At 36.3% G+C, this 19,731-nt stretch overlaps 1 protein-coding gene across 2 annotated transcripts; it reads right to left on the bottom strand.

Annotated features, from left to right (window-relative positions):
- Positions 1-873: 873 nt before the first annotated feature.
- Positions 874-18,030, bottom strand: LOC131150576 (uncharacterized). Of its 2 annotated transcripts, none has more exons than XM_058101390.1 (3): positions 17,176-18,030; positions 2,302-2,382; positions 874-1,718 (listed from the first exon to the last, which is right to left on the bottom strand). In XM_058101390.1, the coding sequence occupies exons 1-3, from the start codon at positions 17,549-17,551 to the stop codon at positions 1,312-1,314; spliced, it is 864 nt and encodes a 287-aa protein (XP_057957373.1). In that variant the 5' UTR covers positions 17,552-18,030; the 3' UTR covers positions 874-1,311. The 2 variants fall into 2 exon arrangements, with proteins under 2 accessions (XP_057957373.1, XP_057957374.1); XM_058101391.1 differs by having other exon boundaries at positions 874-1,658; positions 17,176-17,793.
- Between the last annotated feature and the right edge of the window lie 1,701 nt (positions 18,031-19,731).

Below are 19,731 nucleotides of genomic sequence, written 5' to 3'. Positions count from 1 at the left end.
TATTAGTCGGTAGTGACTTCAAATTTTTAAATTGAACCCAGTAGTTATGATTTGGTTAATTGATGGATATTGCCTAAAAATCAATTACTCGAATTTCAATTAACTATTTGAAACGATTTAGTTTCAATTCGTATTTTCAAGCAAACCATAACTTTGGTTCGATTAGCGATTCCAGTGCGTCATCTTTGAGATAGATTTCGCTTCATATTTGGTATTGAAAGCTTGCAATAACCATTTGGTACCCAAGAAGGAGGAACAAGTTTAGGCCTGATTAACTCAACTTAAGATTTCATTCTTGAAAAAGTAGAGATGATGGTTCATTCTTTAAGATCAAGGATGTAGTATTAGGAACATAGAAATGACTAAGAAAGACCTAGAACGAAGCCTTCTACATTAACAAATGCAATATAATAGTCATTTGCAGCCTTTTAAGTTTTGCATCGGCTGATTGCCTCCCTATCAACCTTTCATACTCAACTACTAACAATGACTTGCAATATTTATTTTTCAGTTCTATAGGAATATAGGATACATTTTTGCTGAACACTCTTGAAGTATGACTAATCCAACATTGTCACTGCAAGAAGTTGAAGTCTTCACTGATATGGGGGGAAGTTTATTTTTCCCGTATTTGTTTTCCCATGTTAGTTATTGTGACACTACGTGTTGCCAAGCAGACCTTTCCCAACACAATTGAAATGTATAATTAGTAAAAGAGCAATTGATATATTTTTATGGGTTTTGAAAAAAATTGTGTAATGACACAATCAGTAATTCTAAATATCAAATTATATGATGATAACCAGTTTGCACAAGAACTAATTTTGTATTGTCTATACAATAATTACAAATCAAAATGAAAAAATAGAAACGTAGACAAATTCACTGTTATCAATTTTTTCACTACAAAAAAAAAAAAGAAATACAATAAAAAGCGTAAATGATACCAAATATCCTGTTAATTTTCAAAATCGAGAGAAAAAAAATAGAGAACACAAAAATGTACAGCGCTTCCACATCAGGCTTTTGACATAGAAAATGAATTTACAGCTAAAATTTTCACTACTGGCGAACTTACAATCCTAAAAATGGACTAATGGTACAACCTAGTCATTCATTGGACTTCATTCCAATTTCCAAAACCGTGCTTTCAACATCTCTTTCATTCTCTCTCACACATCTGATAGAAACAGTAAGAAACCAAAGTCTTCAGCATTCCAAAATTCAACTCCAATCTCTGCCGGTGGTCTGAGTTCGAAAGAAGTCAGCCAGAAGATATTGATCTCCCCAAACAAGAGAAAAATTGAGATATCAAGCTCTCTGCCTTGTTGCTGGATGAGGCACTTCCTCGTAACTGTCTGGCTCATCTTCTTCATCAGAGGATAGGAGAGATGACCCCATCCATGCCCTGAAGCCTTCATTAACACGCCTCTCTACATCTGGTGTGACTTGCAAGGGGCTTGCTTCTAACATTTCCAGCCCAAGATTTCGCCCGGCAAAGTCACCCTCGTCAAGAATTACAGCAGCTTTCCTTCTTAGGAAGAAGGCAGTTCCTCCGTATAGAATAACCAGTCCCCATGATGCAATCTCGTAGCACCAAAACAAGGGCAAAGAGCAGCTGCTCCCTACCGTCAGGAGGCTTGATCCGAGGAAGAGTGCTAGAAGACCATAGACGGTAGCAAATATGAGATTAAGAATGGCTAGACAGCGGACTCCACCTGATTGATAATTATAAGTTAAACTTTTTTCATTGGATATTTCACATGAAACATCAAAACCACTCTTTTCTCCAACACAAAATAGCACAACAGAAGAGTTTTCATTTCCCTCATTTTCATTCTTTAAAAGCAAGATAATGACATGATCCTTCTCCTTTTTCCCCATTCCAGTTAGTTAAGGAGAGTTACAGAAAACAATAATGAACTCGAGAAAAGTAAAACAATAGGCTACTTTGAGATACTGAGGCACAACATTCTTTCACAAATATAATATAAAATCCACTTTAAAATTTATATTCCAACATTTCTAACTATATATTCCAACTCCCTCTCATAGTAAAGAACTAAAACTTAAAAACATATATGTCATATACAAGGATGAACTATGAAGGCCCCAGGCCTTCAGCTAGAAATTGAAACCCATTATCCCATGCCAATTCTAGCAGAAAGATGTGAGCAATGAAAGGTGGCTCATGCTCTTAGTAAAGGAACAAATAATTAAAGTTGTATTATGCATATATCTTCTTATAAGCAATATTAACTACCAACGGAAATCATTTGGCAATTCAAACATAAAACATACCCCTTTTTGATGCACAGTATTTATTTTCAACCACCTTTAAGCATCCATGTCTTGTTGGGGCAGAATATGCAACAGCAATTCCTGCAAAATAAACAAGTAGATAAAAATCACAAGGCTAACTCAGAACAATAAATTGCCCACTGATACAATTTCATCAAAAATTGGGCCGGAAAAACCAAGTAATAGTGATGATGCAAGGCTGTTTAAACAGCAAAAATCAGAGCTAATCTATGAGATTCAGCAAATTCAGCATTTTTCTTCACCACACAAATCTTCATTATGTTCATATGCACATTAAAAGGCAAACAGTATTCCATCCTAAATTCAAGGGACATATTTCCATTCATCAGAAAAAGAAATCCATAGTTCCAAGTAAGCCACTCTTCCATTGAGCTGCTAATATAATTCAAATTGACTAGAATTAAAAACCCAGAACAATTATAATAAATGGAATGCCACTTCAAAAAAGTAAAACTGGTGCATAAATGTTTGTATTTCAGAAAAGAAAGTGCATGCAACATAAATTGAAGCAGACTCCAAGGATCGACCCAAAAAAGGAATGACCCTCATGGCAACATCTCAATTTAATGATTCTTGGAAATTTGACTCCAGCATAGTCATAAGCTTTAGCATTTCCCTCCATATTTGCCTTAAAAGTATGAACCTTATTGTTTGGCCTTATACATGCTGTGACATATTTAAGTTGTGCTTCATTTATATGAGAAAGGTGGTAGACCTCAATCTCACAACTTCATTCTGACAATACAAGTCTGAAAATTATAAAAAAACTCTGCTCAGCATCTTCATGTTCAAGGTGCCATTGTGCCAATGTTTATCAAAATACCTTAAGCTAGAACGCTACAACAAATATAACTGTAATTACCAGCTGGTCTGTTTCCAGATTTCCTTAATCTCACTTTCATCCCCACTAAATTTTGGTTATAGCACGCATTGGCATGTGAGCTAGCATCTCAGGTCAGCTGAGACAAGGCAATCTCTAAGAGGCGCAGAAGCACAATAAGAGGTGCACTTCAAAGTGAAAGGCTGGTGCAAAATGAGAGGTGCCTCATAAGTATCCTTAGTTGAATGATTTTTCTTTTGCTGCAAAAGAATATTGGCAAGAGATTGAAAGGGACATGGGGTATTCTAGGCAACCTAGCACATGGTCTAAAATGAAATAATTTTTAAAAGATAATACATCTCAATTTCTTATTGGAGATAACTACTAGACTGATTGTATAACCTTAAACAATTGTCCTCATGTGTGTATAAATATTTTGCTACTTTTAATGATCCTATGTTTAGGAGTGTTACAATGAAAGCATAAAGATTCACCATGTCTTAGAAAAGGATTAAGACAAGAAATTAGAAGTCAAATTCCTTGGTAAAACCCAAAGACCACTTCGTCTGAGGTTTATCACATAGCGTTGGAAGTTGAGAGATTTTTCTCCAAATCTCCAATCACAAGAACATCAACATGTTAGGGAGTTCCACTTTTTTAATTTTTTTATAATTTTTTAAGTTTTTGATAAGAAAAAAAATAACTATATTAACAGTGTAATCATGTTAGGGAGTTTAATCAATCTAGAGGAAGTTCAAAGTGGTCAAAAGATAGCCATAAATTTGTCCAAAATGTTCAGGAGACGACTCTTGTTCAAGATTATTACCCTAGTATTCAAGTCCTTATATGAAGTATTGTGTAGTTAAATATCATGGCTATGTAAATGACTTGCATATTATTAGTGCACAATTTCCAAACCTTTTAATCATTTCCTTTCAAGAAGTGAGCCATAGTTCTTTCCAAGGTAAGAGTGTAGACTCCTCTTTAGCGACCTTGGACAAAGTTGATGTCACCACTAGCCAAAAACAGACCTTGACTTGTTACTAGACTTAGATACTAAGACTTGCCATGGTATTCAAGATGAGCTGTCAACTGCAGAGGCTGAAATGCTTGTCAACGATTATTTCAGAACTACAATTGGCCACCCCTAACTCAAGTAATAAGCAACAATTGGTGGCTCTAGACTGTATTCAAGATTCCTTAGTTGTTGAACATATTATTAAGAATCCCCTTGAGATGATTTCTTCTTAATCCATTGAATATGTGCTCCTATCACCTACTTACTCTTCTGTTCCTCTTTCTTGTCTCTCCACACATTCTTTAACCAAATTTGGTGGAACCTTTCCTACCATTTTACAATATGGACCAAATGCATATTTTTTGATTTACCATTAAATTTGAAATTAAATTAATTTCTTGTTTGGAGGACTTATTACAGGACTTGTTACTTTATCGAAGGATGTTGGGGCCCTCTATGCTAGCAGGTGATTTCACAAGATCAGCTATTGCTCCTAAACTTCAAGCTTTTAGGCTGTTGTCACCAGTGTTGTCTCACATGAATCACAATATGGATGATTTGAAGCTTTCAAATTATTAGTAGGACTTTTTTGCAACTCTCCTATGGCGCTTGAGAATGCTATACATTTTATGTCATTTCTTCATTTCTATGTTCGGTTGAAGCAGTTTCAGATTGTCAAATTACTGCCATTGCACCACCATAAAACTTGCAACTGAGTTTTCTCTAACAAGGGGAGTTCGATAGAGGATCTCTAGCAGATAATTCTGGGCCATCAGATTTCATTTGAAGATTAAAAATTAGAGATTATACTTTGGGGTTATTTTATGATTTCTCATCGTTTTCAGGTTATTAGATAGGGTGGGACCAGAAAATTACAGTTGAGGCGATTGGGCCTTCTCTTCACAAGGCTTCGTAATTTTAATAGTTATATCCTTAGAGTTTCCTAGTTGCAAACAAATATAGACTTACAATGTAAGAATAAGGAACTTGGGATGATCAATTGAATCTCACAGGCTTTCTCTCTCACAGCAGTCATTCTTTCACTCTCCCTCAGGTCCATTCTCCCTCCCTCTCTTCATGTCCTCTTCTTCTTCCCCCTTTCTTCTTCTTTCACCTTTCTTCCCCTCTCCTCTGTCTGTTTCTTTCTCTGGCCTGCTCTATTTTTTGTTCTGTTTCTAACTCTACACTGTTCTGCAGCTGTTCCTCCCTTCTCCTTTGTTCTCCATTCTTCTTTCTCCTTCTTTTCTTCTTCTCCCTGTTTCTCCTGGTCAATTCTTTCTCTGTTTCTGTCTGTCGCTGTCCTACATCACCTTTTCACCTGATTTCACCCTCAATTCCTTTCACCAACACAAAAACTACCATCCAAATTCTTCTCAAAGATTTAGTCATCTGCACCTCAGAATTACTTTGATTATCATACAAAAAATTTGCTCATAACTCCCTCCTTCGCCACTGCCCAGAGAGTGTACACTTTAATAGGCCCATCATGATCAGGCTTTTCCCCACACTAAGAAGCTTATTTTCACCATTATAACTTACCTTATGTTGACTTTTTGAGTCCGATTCCTGGTTTTGATAATGACAAGCCGCAAGTTACTTATGTGTGTTTCTAGTGATTGAACAAGTTATAATTTAACACACACATAAGAGGTCTAAGATGGAAGTCAGACAGAGCTCAAAGAACACATCATTTGGCATATTCCACGGAAGAGCAAAAGAAGAAGAAGAAAACATGTTTTCTGTTGTATATGCATTTAATTTTTCTACTTTGGTATGTAATAACTACATACATCTTGCATGATATGTCTTAATGTTCAGACAGAACCGTAGACAGACCTTTGGGCTGACTTTGGTCGACCCAACGCCAGGTTTTTTATGGTAAATTAAAATGCCTAGACCTTAGAAAGACCCTAGGACCCTGCACTTCACTTAAGAAAAATAACAAGGATAAAATATAACCTAAGTTGAAAACTGAAAGGGATTCGAGCGACCGAACCAAGCAAATCAAATTGCCTCACTCGACCGAACTGTTGACTAGTCAAATAGTTGACCTGACTTCGGGTGACCGAACTCAAATGACCGTAGCGTCTTCGGTCAACTAAACTCGCACCCAGAATTTTTCCAACTACTCAGGCACCCGAACTTCACGTTCAAAATACCCCTGGGCAACCGAATGTTCAAGTTCAGCAGACCGAACTTGAGACTAGGCGACCGAACCTCGAACAGATTCGAAAATCGCCTTGGTTAGCAAGCCGAACCCTTGATCAGGCACCTGAACTTCAAAAGTTGCCTTTTCCCTGTTGTATTTGTTTGGGCGACCAAACCTATGGCTCGGTAGACCAAAACTCTCGGGTTGCCCAAATTTAACTGCGGTAATTAGGGTAAAAATTTAATTAAACTTTTTTAATAATACCCTCTATGTCCCAATGGTCATATTTTTTAGAAACTCTATAAATACTCCTTTCATTTGTTTAATTAGCAATTTTAATTAACTCCCAAATCCTCTCAAATTATTTTGTTAATCAAAGTTCCCCCAAACCATTTTTAATGCAAAAATCTTTTCCTTAGAACAAAATGTTTTAATCTCTCCAACTCCCTTTCATTCTTTCTTTTGAAAATCATTTTTACAAGAGAGTGTTTATTTGGGCATTTAGTTTACATTCAAAGCATCAATACTCTCATTTACTCTTTACTTTGAAAATCTCCTTGAGAGTAACCTTTGAGATTTCTCCACATATTTCCATGGTAAATATGTTGTTGGAGAAATATATTTTTGCATCCATGCTTTCATTAAAATAAAAAAAAATCTTTATATTACAAAAATCATTTTGAGAAACACACCCCCTCTACTGAGCATTAATTTCATATCATATTAAAGAGTGCATGTTTTATTGAACTTTATTGTGTACATCTCCGCTTGTATTAAGAAGCATGTTTATATGTACGAAAAATATTTTTATTGTATCGGTTGGGTTCTGCCCGTAATTGAACTGGAGAGTCTTAACCCCATAAGTGAGACTGGTTTGGTTTAACCCAGAAATTGAACCGGGGTTTTCCTTGCCCCGTAAGGAGAGGTTGTAACGGCTTCTACTCCGCCCGTTTAAGTGAACAGGTATAGTAGAATCCTTGGGAAGTATGCCCAAGGCGGGGATGTAAGTTGGTTTTGCCGAACCTCGATAACAAATATTGTGTGTTGCTCTCTCCCTATCTCATTTGATTACTGTACTTCAATTTCCGCACTTTAATTTCCATCTATGTATGTCTGTTCATTTACAGTTATAATCATTTGCATGCACATTTATTTTAAATGAGATACGCGTGTATGTTTGCACTGATAACTTAATTGTTTTACATACACGTTTTCAATATTGAATGAAATATGAACTGTGGTGACTCGGCGAAATGTTTTAAATTAGTTGAAAAGTTTGAAATGTCCAATTCACCCCCCCCCCCCTCTTGGGATCACACCAATTCCAACACCTTTTCTTCAATACCCACCCTTACAGGACATTTCTTATCATCATACCCTTGCTCTCCTACTCAAGTCAACCAGGACCTCATTCACAAGATGGCCCCCAGCGATTAGAGATGGTTGGTTCCTGAGGTAAAAATCGTAATTGGCTTTTCCACTCAAAGTAAATCCAACACATTGTCATGCTTTGATGGTCCATTGGATGATTCTGCCTAGTGGTTTACTGGACAAGGCTAGGTTAGCTACTCCTTGTAACATGTTGGTACCGCCTAAATCTTCCAATTAACAAGATCCGATTCCAGCATCTCTAGGGCTCAAACTCCGAGCACACAAAGGTTACAAGACTAAGCAACTACTCAAACAAGACTGAAACATCAGCACTTTCGAACATCACCTATGACAATAGGACTTCCATTTCCTCCCTCTCTTCTCTTCTAGTCCTGATGATCCTAGTAGAGCTGGAGTTGAAGCTAGACGAACACCCTCTCCTCCCCACGAGGAGGACTTCAACCTTCACTACTTGAGAATACCTTCCCAACGCTCGGTTGCACGTCCTTCTCTGCTCTCTTTACTAAGACTTCCCCTTTTTCCTGTCTATTTATCTGTTAGTTAAGTAGACTTGTGATACGAACTTTACTTTGTACTCAATGGGAGGATGTAGCGGTATTTGAATTATCCAGCTACATGATGAGAAAAAAGCATCCAACTATGCTCCTTATCTATCTAATAGTTTATTCTATCTACTCTCCCCAATTTCCTTTCTTATTCTCATGGAGAGATTGAACTTATTGAATGAGAACCCTAACTGAGCTCCCACAACCGCCAACTCCCACATTATTAACCACTTTTATTCAACAGGAGCACTGAACTGAGCAACAGAAGCACTGCGATCTGCCAATTTTAATTCATTTTGAAAAGAAACTTCTGGTAAAAGACCTTTCACATTTGAAGAAGCATCTGGATCATAATCTTCCCTCTTCTCCACTTGAGCAGCATCCATATTATCAAAACACAAGCCCCCTTACTGCTATAGCCCATTGATGTAGGACAAGAAGCAAGACCTTGGAAGATCCTTGTTGGAGAATAATTAAGAAGAATTGGGTCCCCGGATTGTTTGAGTTTAGTTAGTAGCTCATTGTATGTTTAGTTCAATTAGTATAGGATTTTTGTGTATTTGTGGGCTTTATCGTAATATTTGTGTATTTTAGGGGTGTGTTTGTATTGTAATGTAGTTTTTTTAGGGGTATATGATTAATTTCATGCATTAGAGACTTTCTTATAAATAGTGTGAAAACCATGTTGAAAGTCAGTTGATGAATTTGAAGTGAACGTGAGTTCCCCCCTTGTATCACCTCCCTACTCTCTTCCCTTCCATCTTGTCTCCAATTTCTTCTAATCTCTCCCATGGCTATAGATCCTTGATGCTGCCCCTGCATCGTTTAATATCAGAGCCCAATCACAATCTCTATTCTTCCATTTCAATTCCCCCATCTTCCCCTTTCACTCTTCTTCTTCCCCTCTTCTTCCTTCTTTCTCTGTTATGATATCCTGTTAAGCATTCTGCCCTCTTTCTTCTTCTCTGTTTCTCCGTCTTTACTTCCCTTCCCTTCCTCTCTTATTTCTAAATCTTTCCCATAACTCTCTCTCTCTCTCTCTCTCTGACTTCTGATATTCTCACTTCATTCTTTTTCTTTCTCTTCTGTTCTATCTAAATCTGTTTCTGTTTTCTTCTCTTCCCCCAGCTTCTTCTTCTTCTTAATCTCTTTCTTAATTCTTTCCATCTCTCTCTCTATTTCTAACTTCCTATCAATGTCCTTCATGTCACTAGTACTAGATATTGCAAAAAAAATAATAATAATAATGAAAAGCAGTTCTGAACTTTTCAAAAAATTCCAGTTGTGTCCCCATTTGTTCGAACACCACTTTCCACACACCATCCTGCTACACCACCCATCCCACTGAAAACAGAACCCCTGGAATCCTTCCCCTTAAATTTTCATCATCTGACCAGCCGTGTGGTTCCATGTGCCAGCAGGAAAATTCCCAGCCAGCCCTCTTAAATCAATTTCCTGGGACTCATTCTGCACGCTACCACCACCATTGCAATACCCATGACCTGATTTATCTTCTCTCAAAATTTCATTTCTGGAAAGTCGCCGCTGGTCACTCACACGCCCCACATGCCAGCAACGTGCGTGAGAAAATTTTCCAGAAGACCTGCAATTGCCAGTCTCACAATAAATTGATCCAGCCATGATATTTTGGGTTTCTTCCACAATATTTTGATCTGTGGCATGGTATTTTAATTGTGGATCTTATATTTTGCAAGCAAGCATGATAATTTGATATGAGAAGCAAGAAATTTGATGATGCAAACATAAAAAATCAGGTTTATTTGCTGTATTCGAATTTTCTAAGTGAATTTGTTTCATTTCACAATCAAGGTCAACAGTGAATTGAAGATGGTTCTTGGAAATTAGGAATCTGATTTGTGGTTTGCATAATAGATTGAGGATTGTTAGAAAATCCTGTTAAGGGATTTTGGCGAATGGCTTACTGGAATAATTAATGGTTTTTGTCATACTCCAGACATAGTAATTTTTTTTTTTCGGGATATGCCGGGTTTCCTGGGCTTGCGCGCCAGACTAATCCCACACCTACGCCAGCTGTGCCCTCAGCCAACACCTAGGAGATAAATCGCACATGTGCGCTACAGGCAGCAGGGTTTGAACCCTAGACTTCACCTTTGTCCAAGGCCATCTGGTGAACCTCCTTACCACCTGAGCTGATGCTCGGGGGCCACTTCAATACCTTTTTTAAGTGTGGAGAAAATGTATGCAAATTCATCATTGATGGACGATGTCCTATTAACATGGTTTCTAGAAATGGATTCACTCGTATGCAACTTTATCCAAAACCTCACCCAGAGCCTTATAAGATATCTTGGTTTGATAACACTACCTTACATGTTTATGAAAGGTGTCTGAATCCTATCCAAAAGGGTAACTATTTTGATAACATTTGGTGTGATATCATACCCACAAATATTAGCCATGCACTCCTTGGTTCTGCTTCGTTGGATGATTTGAGTGTGACTCAAGTACACGAAAACACATATGACTCCCACTATAATGATAAGAAGATCATCTTGAAGCCGTCACCACCAACCAACCAACACAGAGAATCTGTTAAGAGTTACAACTTGAAGACACTATAAGAAAGGAATGCATGTGTTTGAACACATCCAAAATCCTTCAAACATTCCTATTGTGTCATTCCAATGAGTTCATTGATGCCAATTCCCAATTCAAGTCTATAGTGCTGTCAATGAAGCCTGGTTTCTTGTATCACTCTAGTGCTAGCTTTCAAAAAATCCAAGTTTTCTTCTTACTTCTGATCAATGTCTTTAAAACCAGACCAGAGAGCAAATCAGAAGACTGTCCAGTTCCCAGTTTTTCTGGTTCAACCAGTTAGACCACCGGTCAGACCAGTTTTTTTTTAAAAAATAAAAAATAAAATATAATGATTATATAATAAATCTGTATCATAATTTTCAAAAGTAATGATGTGGGTCAGTGGTACTACTGGTCTTTTTTCCTTGGAGAAGTTGCAGGTTCAACACTGATTGATCTCACTTTTACTTATAAACATTTATTTCCTTTTTCTTAACCCTTTACATAATGGCATTTTGGTAGATTATACCAAACCCCAACACACTGCTGCACAAGAAATCAGCTGCACTGTCAGAAACAAATCCCCATATTTTGCTATCCCCAAAAAGAAAAAAAAAAAATGTGTTCTCTTCTGCTACTCCATCTTCCATCTCTCTCTCTCTCTCTCTCTCTCTCTCTCAGCAGGTGATTGTTGTGATGTATGGAGTAGGTGGCCAGGAAAACACACTGGATTCAGAGCAGAAGATCTGAATCTGAGTTTCACTCCAAATTTTTATTTAAATACAGTAACCCCCAGTTCAGTCCAGTTCATCTGGGTCCACCAGTTCTCCAATTTTTTCTGGTTTTATCCAGTTTAAATGTTCAATGATATTTACGTTCAAACCATACTAGAGAGTGGTCTGTTTCCCAGTTCAACCAGTTGAACCAGCCGATCTGGTGATTCTGGTCCAGTTTTTAAAACATCGCTTTTGATACTCCAACAATTCAAAATTTGAGGCCGAATTTTTTTCTAACTAGGGGAGATTTGACGTAAGATAGGAAACAAGACCTTGGGAAGATCCTCGTTGGAGAATAATTAAGAAGAACTGTCAAGGATTGTTGGGTTTAGTTAAGTAGTTAATTGTGCGTTTAGTTTAATTAGTATATACTTATGTGTATTAGGGTAAGAACTGTCAAGCGAGTGTTGGGTTTAGTTAGTAGTTAATTGTGCGTTTAGTTTAATTAGTATAGACTTATGTGTATTAGGGGGCATGTTATGTTTGTAATATATGTGTATTTTAGTGTTATGTGCTGTAATGTAGTTTTAGGGTACAAGTAATTTCATGTGTAGGCTTTCCTATAAATGGTGAGTGAAAGCCATGTTGTAAGTAGGTTGATGTATTTGAATTTGGAGCGAACGTGAGTTTCCCCCATGTATCTCCACTCTCCTCTCTTCCCTTTCCTCCTCTCCAATTTCTACTAATCTCTGCCATGGCTACAGATCCTTGATGCTGCCCCTGCATTACCCACGTTTTTTACTCTGTCCTTTAAGAGAGCCCCTTCTGGCTGTACCTGGGATACTCCATTAGTTAATGCCACTTCTTTACAATTGGGCTCCAAACTGACACTTCATCTTCTTTACTCATAAGCCCACATCAACAAATGGACCACTAATATTCGCCAACCATCCCAAACACATTATAACTTATAAAACAGCCCCCCCCCCCCCCCACCCTCCCTCCCCACCCTCTTCCAGCAGGGCCACAAAATATTTCCACTACTCATAAGCCCACTTGTAAACCCCCATTACAATTCACCAACCTGGATCTATTACAACTGCAAAAACAAGCTCATCACCCATCCCTCTCCCATGAGGCCTATGTATCTACAACCCACTATACATGGGCCCGACACAGTTTTAGTTTTTAGGATAAATGAACACAAAGCCTGCTACTCTCTGGCACAACAGTCACTGTAATCTTATTTGATGATTGGGTTTGGTTCACAAGAAAACCTAGAACTGCATCTCACTGAACTACCACCACAAACTTCCCCCTTTAATCACATTGAATCACTTCTGTCAAACTGATTTTATGACAGATACCTTCATTATTCCCACATCTCACACAAACAACTCCAATGCAAGTCCTCCTTTTATGACATTACTCCACTAATGCTTTCCCCATTTCATCCCTTTGATTCTAAACCTACTTAGATAGGATCCATTCCACTCATTAGCCCCTACCAATCTGTAAACCTAAGAACATTCCCCAACTACCTCCTTTCAAACCTTCAGGAATAGAAAAAAAAAACTCCTCCACGTAAATTTGGACTCTCAACTTAAGAAGTCTACCAATCTGAGTCTGCTTGGTTGTCAAAACAAAATTAAGTCAACCAAACATTTTTGTCTTATCAGATCTGCATAGTCCATACCACCCCAAGGTCAAACTTCACAACATCCATTGTACTGCCGACAAATGCCCATCAATTCCTTGTCACATTCTCAATCAAAACCACAGAACATCCAATCCTCCTCCTCTGTAGTCTCAGATAGAAATATTAGTCGAGTTTGCAAGTTTCTATCGGCCGGTTAGTTGAGTCCCAAATTGATGGAGGTTGGGATCCAAATTGTCAAAAGTGGTGACACAGAATTTTTAACCATTCAGATAAAAAAAAATCATATAAAATGCTCAAAAAGGTTGGGGGGGTGGGGGGAGGGGGAGAGAGTGAGTGAACAGAGCTGTTGCAATGTTGCAATGGTGGGCTGATTTGAAAGATTGAGGAGAGAGAGAGTTGCAGCAATACTGTAATGTTGCAAGAGCACCCTAGTTCAAAAGAAAGGGGTGAGACAGATTAACTGTTTTGAGTGGCTGTCTTTTCTACTTTATGGAATGCCGATGGTCCCCAATTGACATTTACCATACAAAAAGATGTTTGTTCATTGAAACTGAACAATATCAATTTACTGTGGCAATTATGGATTCCAATTTCTGTAATATAATTAAACATCTCAACAACATTGTTGACTTAAGAGTGTAACTATAATTACTAAAAAAGTACATTAATTTAAATTTTTTATGAGTGAAGTGATGATTCATTAACCAGAAAGTGGTGCAACCAATGTATAAGAAAAGAAAATGAAAGAAACATAGAAGTATTGAATCAACTGTTTGATATGGTATCCAAGATATCAAGATTGTGTGTCCGCATCATGTACTGCCCACTAACCAAGCTGCAAGAGTTGTGAGCCGTTGATCCTTAAGGGTTGCGAGAGTAGTAGTCATTCCTTCAAAATCTCTAGTGTTTCTCTCTCTCTCTCTCTCTCTCTCTCTCTCTCTCCACACCATCCAAGAAAATAGTGACTCGGATCAACAACAAGGCTTTTTTTTTCGTCCTAGTTCATAGGTAATACCCTTCCATGCCTAGATCTCCTTTCCTATATTTTCAGCAGCTGCCTAGTGCTATTGCATAAGAGCAGTAGCCAGAATTCAAAAAATTACTCATCCAGGGGCAGTGAAGCAATATATGTTCCACAATTACAGCATCATCATTGCATAGAAGGCATCTGTTGACCAAAGTGATAGGAGTGTAGAAAAGGGATAACTAGGTTATTTTCTAGCAACTTTTTCTTGTTGCATTTGTTGAGAACCTCCTTTTCTCCTTCTTCTCTTCAAACATAATTAGTTCACAAGAAGAAGTTCTTTCAAAAGTTCAATATTTCACCAAGACTTTGGTCCTAAACACAGTCAATACTAATTATCTTACGCAGGTGAAAGACCTTACAAGGTATTAATTTTGGTAATGTTTGCTATGCATGAAATCTTCTAGAAAAGGATAATTCTCACCTCAATTACCTCTTCATTCCGTGTCTCACATGGGAGTGAAGAAAGGGGATAACTTGGTTATTTTCTAGCAACTCTTTCTTGATTCATTTGTTGAGAGCCTCCCCATCTCCTACTCTCTTCGAAAAAATTCTTTCAGAAGTTCAATATTTCCCCAAGACTTTGGTCCTTAACAAAATTAATACTAATTATCTTACACAAGTGAAAGGCCTTAGAAGGTATAAATTTTGGACATGTTTGCTATGCATGAAGTCTTCTAGAAAGGATAATTGCCACCTCTTTCTTCATTGTAAGGTTGCAGTGTTAACGTTGAAACATGTTAGGGGTTTTTGGCTACGTTTGCATCCCCTAGATAATGTGGGAGGTTTTATAAGGATATATTTCTGTGGGATTAAAAGAGCTAAGAACAAAAGGAGCTTTTGGAATTTTCTTGTTTCACCATTCTTCAGGTATAGACTGTTGAGGATGAAAGAAATGAGAGGATTTCCAGGATAAATATACTCCACCTTTTTTGTTTTGGACAGATTAGTATTCTTAACTTCATTTTAGACCTAGATCATACAGAAAAAAGCATGAGCAATAGTGAGGGCAGGAGCAGGAATAAGTGTGTGAAAGTGCCATATCTCAAATAAAACTCGGAGCAGGAGAATCTTGAGATCATCAATGACATAACATGAACATATTCATCAATCAATTATAAGCAATATATAATCAATTTTATATAAGGATAGCGACTCTAAACAAGTTTAAAACATATGACTTGTTACAGGCTAGAAGGCTCTCAATCCTTATTTGTGCATGATGTGCCATGATTCTAATGGAATTAACACACTCCTTGGGTGGCAAACCATCTATGGAGTGCTCTTTTTTCTTGTTCTGGTGAAGCACAGGTCACATCTCAGGTTGTTAGCGAATTCTTGCAAGTTAAATTAGGGCTTTGGAAAGAGTATAAAGGGAAAAGAATTATGGAATTCCACACTTCTGCTATTCTGCAGACCCTTAGGATAGCTTTTAATAGAATTTTCAAGGATCATACAACCTCTCCTCTTTTGTTATGAGATAGAGTAGTGTTTTTGGCCTCTTTTTGGGCCCATTTGTTTGGTTATTTTGAGGGTATGAGGGCTGTTGGACCTTCAAAGGGGTTGGAGGATAGCTCTCTAATTTCTCCTTTTTTTTATTTGGAGGACTTATTGTTCTCTTCTCATTGTATTTTGGATTGGTCTCTTTTAATATATATTTTTCATATATATATATATATCATCATCATCATTTAAAGCAAGGCATTTTAACCCTTGGCAAGGTATAAGCCTTTTGAGAATTTTTTTTTTTAGATTAAAATATATAAATAAATTGCATATATTTTTAAAATAAACAAAAATTAAGAAAATTAAAATAAAATGTAAAAGAAAACTAAAAAATAGCTAGTAAACTATTGGTTGGCCATTCAAAATATACTAACTTGACTTCACTGACTGAATCATGACAAATTGACAAGACTAAGAGATAGCTATAAAGTTACAAAGTTCAAATTATTTTCAAGATGTAAGATGCAGCTCTCTATTAAAGAGTTCCACAAACCAACTAATATTATGACATTCCTCTCACATAAACATGTAGTTAAATTTTTCTAGCCAAAATGCCAAATCTCACTTGAAATTCACACACACAAAATGCATAAGCCTCAACTGAAAAGGCACAAAAGGTTTGCCACTTTGTACACGTGCGTAAGCCTCAATATGTGATGCATTGACCTTTTTGGGATTTGCTATTTTAATATAAGCATCAAGGCACCTTAAGCATGCCTCGTCTTGACGCAATCTTTGATTGAGACTATTAAAATGTTGATTATTGTTGTTGTTGTTGTTAAAGTAAAAAGGAGATTGCATGAATACACCAAGGTTTGCCAACTCATAACAAAATAAGAGAGGGAGTTTTATGAAATATGAATACATACAAATTAGACGGAGTTTTATTATAAAAAGTATAAACTTAATCATAGTAATGGATGGATTATATCATCTGGCTTTGCACTTATTCTTTTCTTTTTTTTCAAACATGTTTCACTGGAAGATTCAGTGTGATTAGATGGACTCTTCAAATGTAATTTAAAAAAAAAAATTTGGCTGTATGATTGGGAGCATGGATTTCTGGCCATGAATTTGGATTTATGTAGATTTGGACAGAAAAAATTTAATACAATTGTGTATTATATTGTCCAAATTCACACAAATCCAAATCCAAGCCCGAGTTTTTGCCGTCCTTATTGTTTCTTTAGGAGGATGCCTAGATCCGTGTTTTTCGTGTTCTTTACAAGTTTTGTTTTTTTTTTTTTTTATATATTAGAAACAGAGCAGACTAAACACAGAACCGCCACAAAAGAACACAATAAAACCATGTAGCATCTGGATTAGCTTCCGCTTTCCTAATATTTCTGTTTTTCCCATGCTAAGAGGATAGCTTATCATCTTCCTTGTGTCTTTCTCCCTCTTAGATAATAAAATTATTCTCTTTATCAAGATGAATAAATAAAATCATGTAACATTTCTAACCTGCCAAAAGATAAACCACCGACGCCAGGAAAACTATCAACGAAGGAATGAACACAACCATCCAGTAATAATCCGCAGTCTCTTGATCCGTCAAATAAAACGCACCCATCAACCGATCCGAGTCGCCTTTGACACTGGTGGACGGCAGCGGCTGAATCCGCAACTCGCCGCAGAAGGGTCTCTTTCCACTACTCCCTGGAAACACTATATTCAAACTAACAACCGTGGAAACAAAAATGGCCACCCACACAATGATCACGAGGGAGACCAGCAACGGCCTCTGAAGGCGAAGCCACGCTTTGTCTTCGTCGCGGAGGCTCTCGTACTCGCGCTTCGGCATGAACGCCTGGCGAAGCGCGTGGCTGAGGATCGACATTGAATCGGAGCTTCACGAAATGGAAGGTTCTGATCCTGACCGAGTTTCTGAAACCCTAGCTCCAGGGCTTCGCATGGATTGAAGGACTTGGTGGATGAATCTATGGCTTCCGTGCCGGGTTTTGTGAATCGAAGATGGATGTAAGCGTAAACTCTCTGGGGGGTTTTGGAAATTTGTTGGGTGGTTCGCTCGGGGCGTTGAAGGGGTTTGCTGAAAGAAGGTGGCTGTTGCTTTCACTTTCATTCATCACTCTCATGATTATTCTGTTATATAAAGCTAAAGCTGAAGATGCTGTCTTTGAGCATTTACCATTCAACAATACGCCATTGCACCTAACGTGTGTCAAGCTAGGAAATTCTTCTTTTTTTTTAGATTAAAATATCAACTATATTGCTATTCTGCAATATACTAATCTTTCATCTCAAATATTGGTTTAGGTGCTTCGAGCATAAGCTCGGGTGGTAAGGACGGAGTCTCGCAGTCCGCTTGACAGAAAGCTTGAGAGTTTGAACCTTACCATTTCGAGTGCACATCCTGCACGTGTGGAGGGCTTCGTGCATGCAGGCGTGGGATTAGTCTCCCTCGCCTATCCTTTCAGGTTATGTGTCAAGTTGTGTGTATTGAAGGGAGTATCCGCCGGTAGTGATAGGAATGAGAGGAAACGTAATAAAATATATATATATATATATATATATTGGTTTAGGAAAGGATTTATTTGTTTTTATTTTCATTTTTTATAGTGAAGTAATAGATTAAGAAAGCCAGTTTACTTATATTACCAATTTGCTCTTTCCATTGTTTTTAAAAAAATTAAAAATTAGATTATCTTATTGTTTTTATTGGTTCAAATAACCTATTCTTTGAATACTTTAATATTTAGAATTTATTTTTGTAGATTATATTTATTTAATTTTTTACATATTTTTAATTAAAAGTAAAATAAAATAACTCTATGAACTTAAAATATAAGTCAAAGATTAAAATACTAATAAATTTTCAAAATAATTTTAAAATAATAAAATTCATTTAAGAAATATTTTATTATTTTTTAATTAAGATTTGTCTCACGAAGTATATTCAAAAATAAACTAATTAGGTAAAATAGTTATAGGAATTTTTATTTTTTTATTATAATACTTTAGTTTGTACTATTTTACACTTTTATTCTTATTTTTTATTGTTATTGGATTTGAGGACAAATGTGTTTAATCAAAATTTTTAATTTTTTTGCTTCTAGAAATATTAAGCAAACAATTGTTGATTTTCAGCTTTTAGTTTCTATTCTAATTTTTGTTTTCATAATATTTAACAGTGAAATCAAGCGGCATCTAAGTTGCCAACGATCCATTTAATTGTAATCTTTTTTACCCTTCAAAGAATTGTAAAAAAATTTCAAATTACATTTTAGTTTTCGAAGATCTGCATCAAAAATATGAAAAATAAAGAATTTATTTAACTGTGCAAACTAATTTTTTATTTTTATTTTCAGACTTCAAAATAATTGCAAAAAAGACAGCATGTCTTTCAATTTTCTCAAAATCATTTCTCAACATTTAATAACACAAGTCATTAATATCACAATTTGGTGGCTTTGGTTTTCCTTAGAAGAGAGAAGACACTAAGAGGAAGTGTTAACAGTGTTAAGGCTCTAGTGTGTTAGGAGAGCAAATTTAGAATATTTTTATAAGGCATGAATATCACTGTATTCAAGGTGTTATCTACCCACTTGAATGAGTTTGCGATAAAAAAATAATGCAAATCACTTCTAAGTAGAATAAAATATAAAAAATTTAGAGACTACGACAGAAACAAGAGAGACAAGAGAAAAGAATTTTGATTTGATGATTAATTATGTCATTAAAATAATATATTCCAAATAATAATCTTTCAAATAGACGTCATTGTTCAAAGAATTATATCTCTTGAAATAAATATGACTATAGTATTTGAATTTTGAATTGAATTTTAAGTTCATGTATTCATGTTTTAAATTAAAATATAAACTTACCATCAATTTTATCACTTGCTAATTGATTCCCAATAGTTGTATAAATTTTAATTATTAAATTTGAAAAAAAAAAATATATATATATATATATATATATATATATTGAATTTATGGTCCTAATGAGTGTCATGTGCACACATGCAAAGTGCCAAGTGACTAATAACACATGTAT

This window comes from Malania oleifera, chromosome 3 (assembly GCF_029873635.1).
Source record: "Malania oleifera isolate guangnan ecotype guangnan chromosome 3, ASM2987363v1, whole genome shotgun sequence".
Classification (NCBI taxonomy): Eukaryota; Viridiplantae; Streptophyta; class Magnoliopsida; order Santalales; family Ximeniaceae; genus Malania; species Malania oleifera.
Note: the sequence above shows the minus strand (reverse complement) of the source record. Positions and strands in the feature narration are given on the sequence as shown.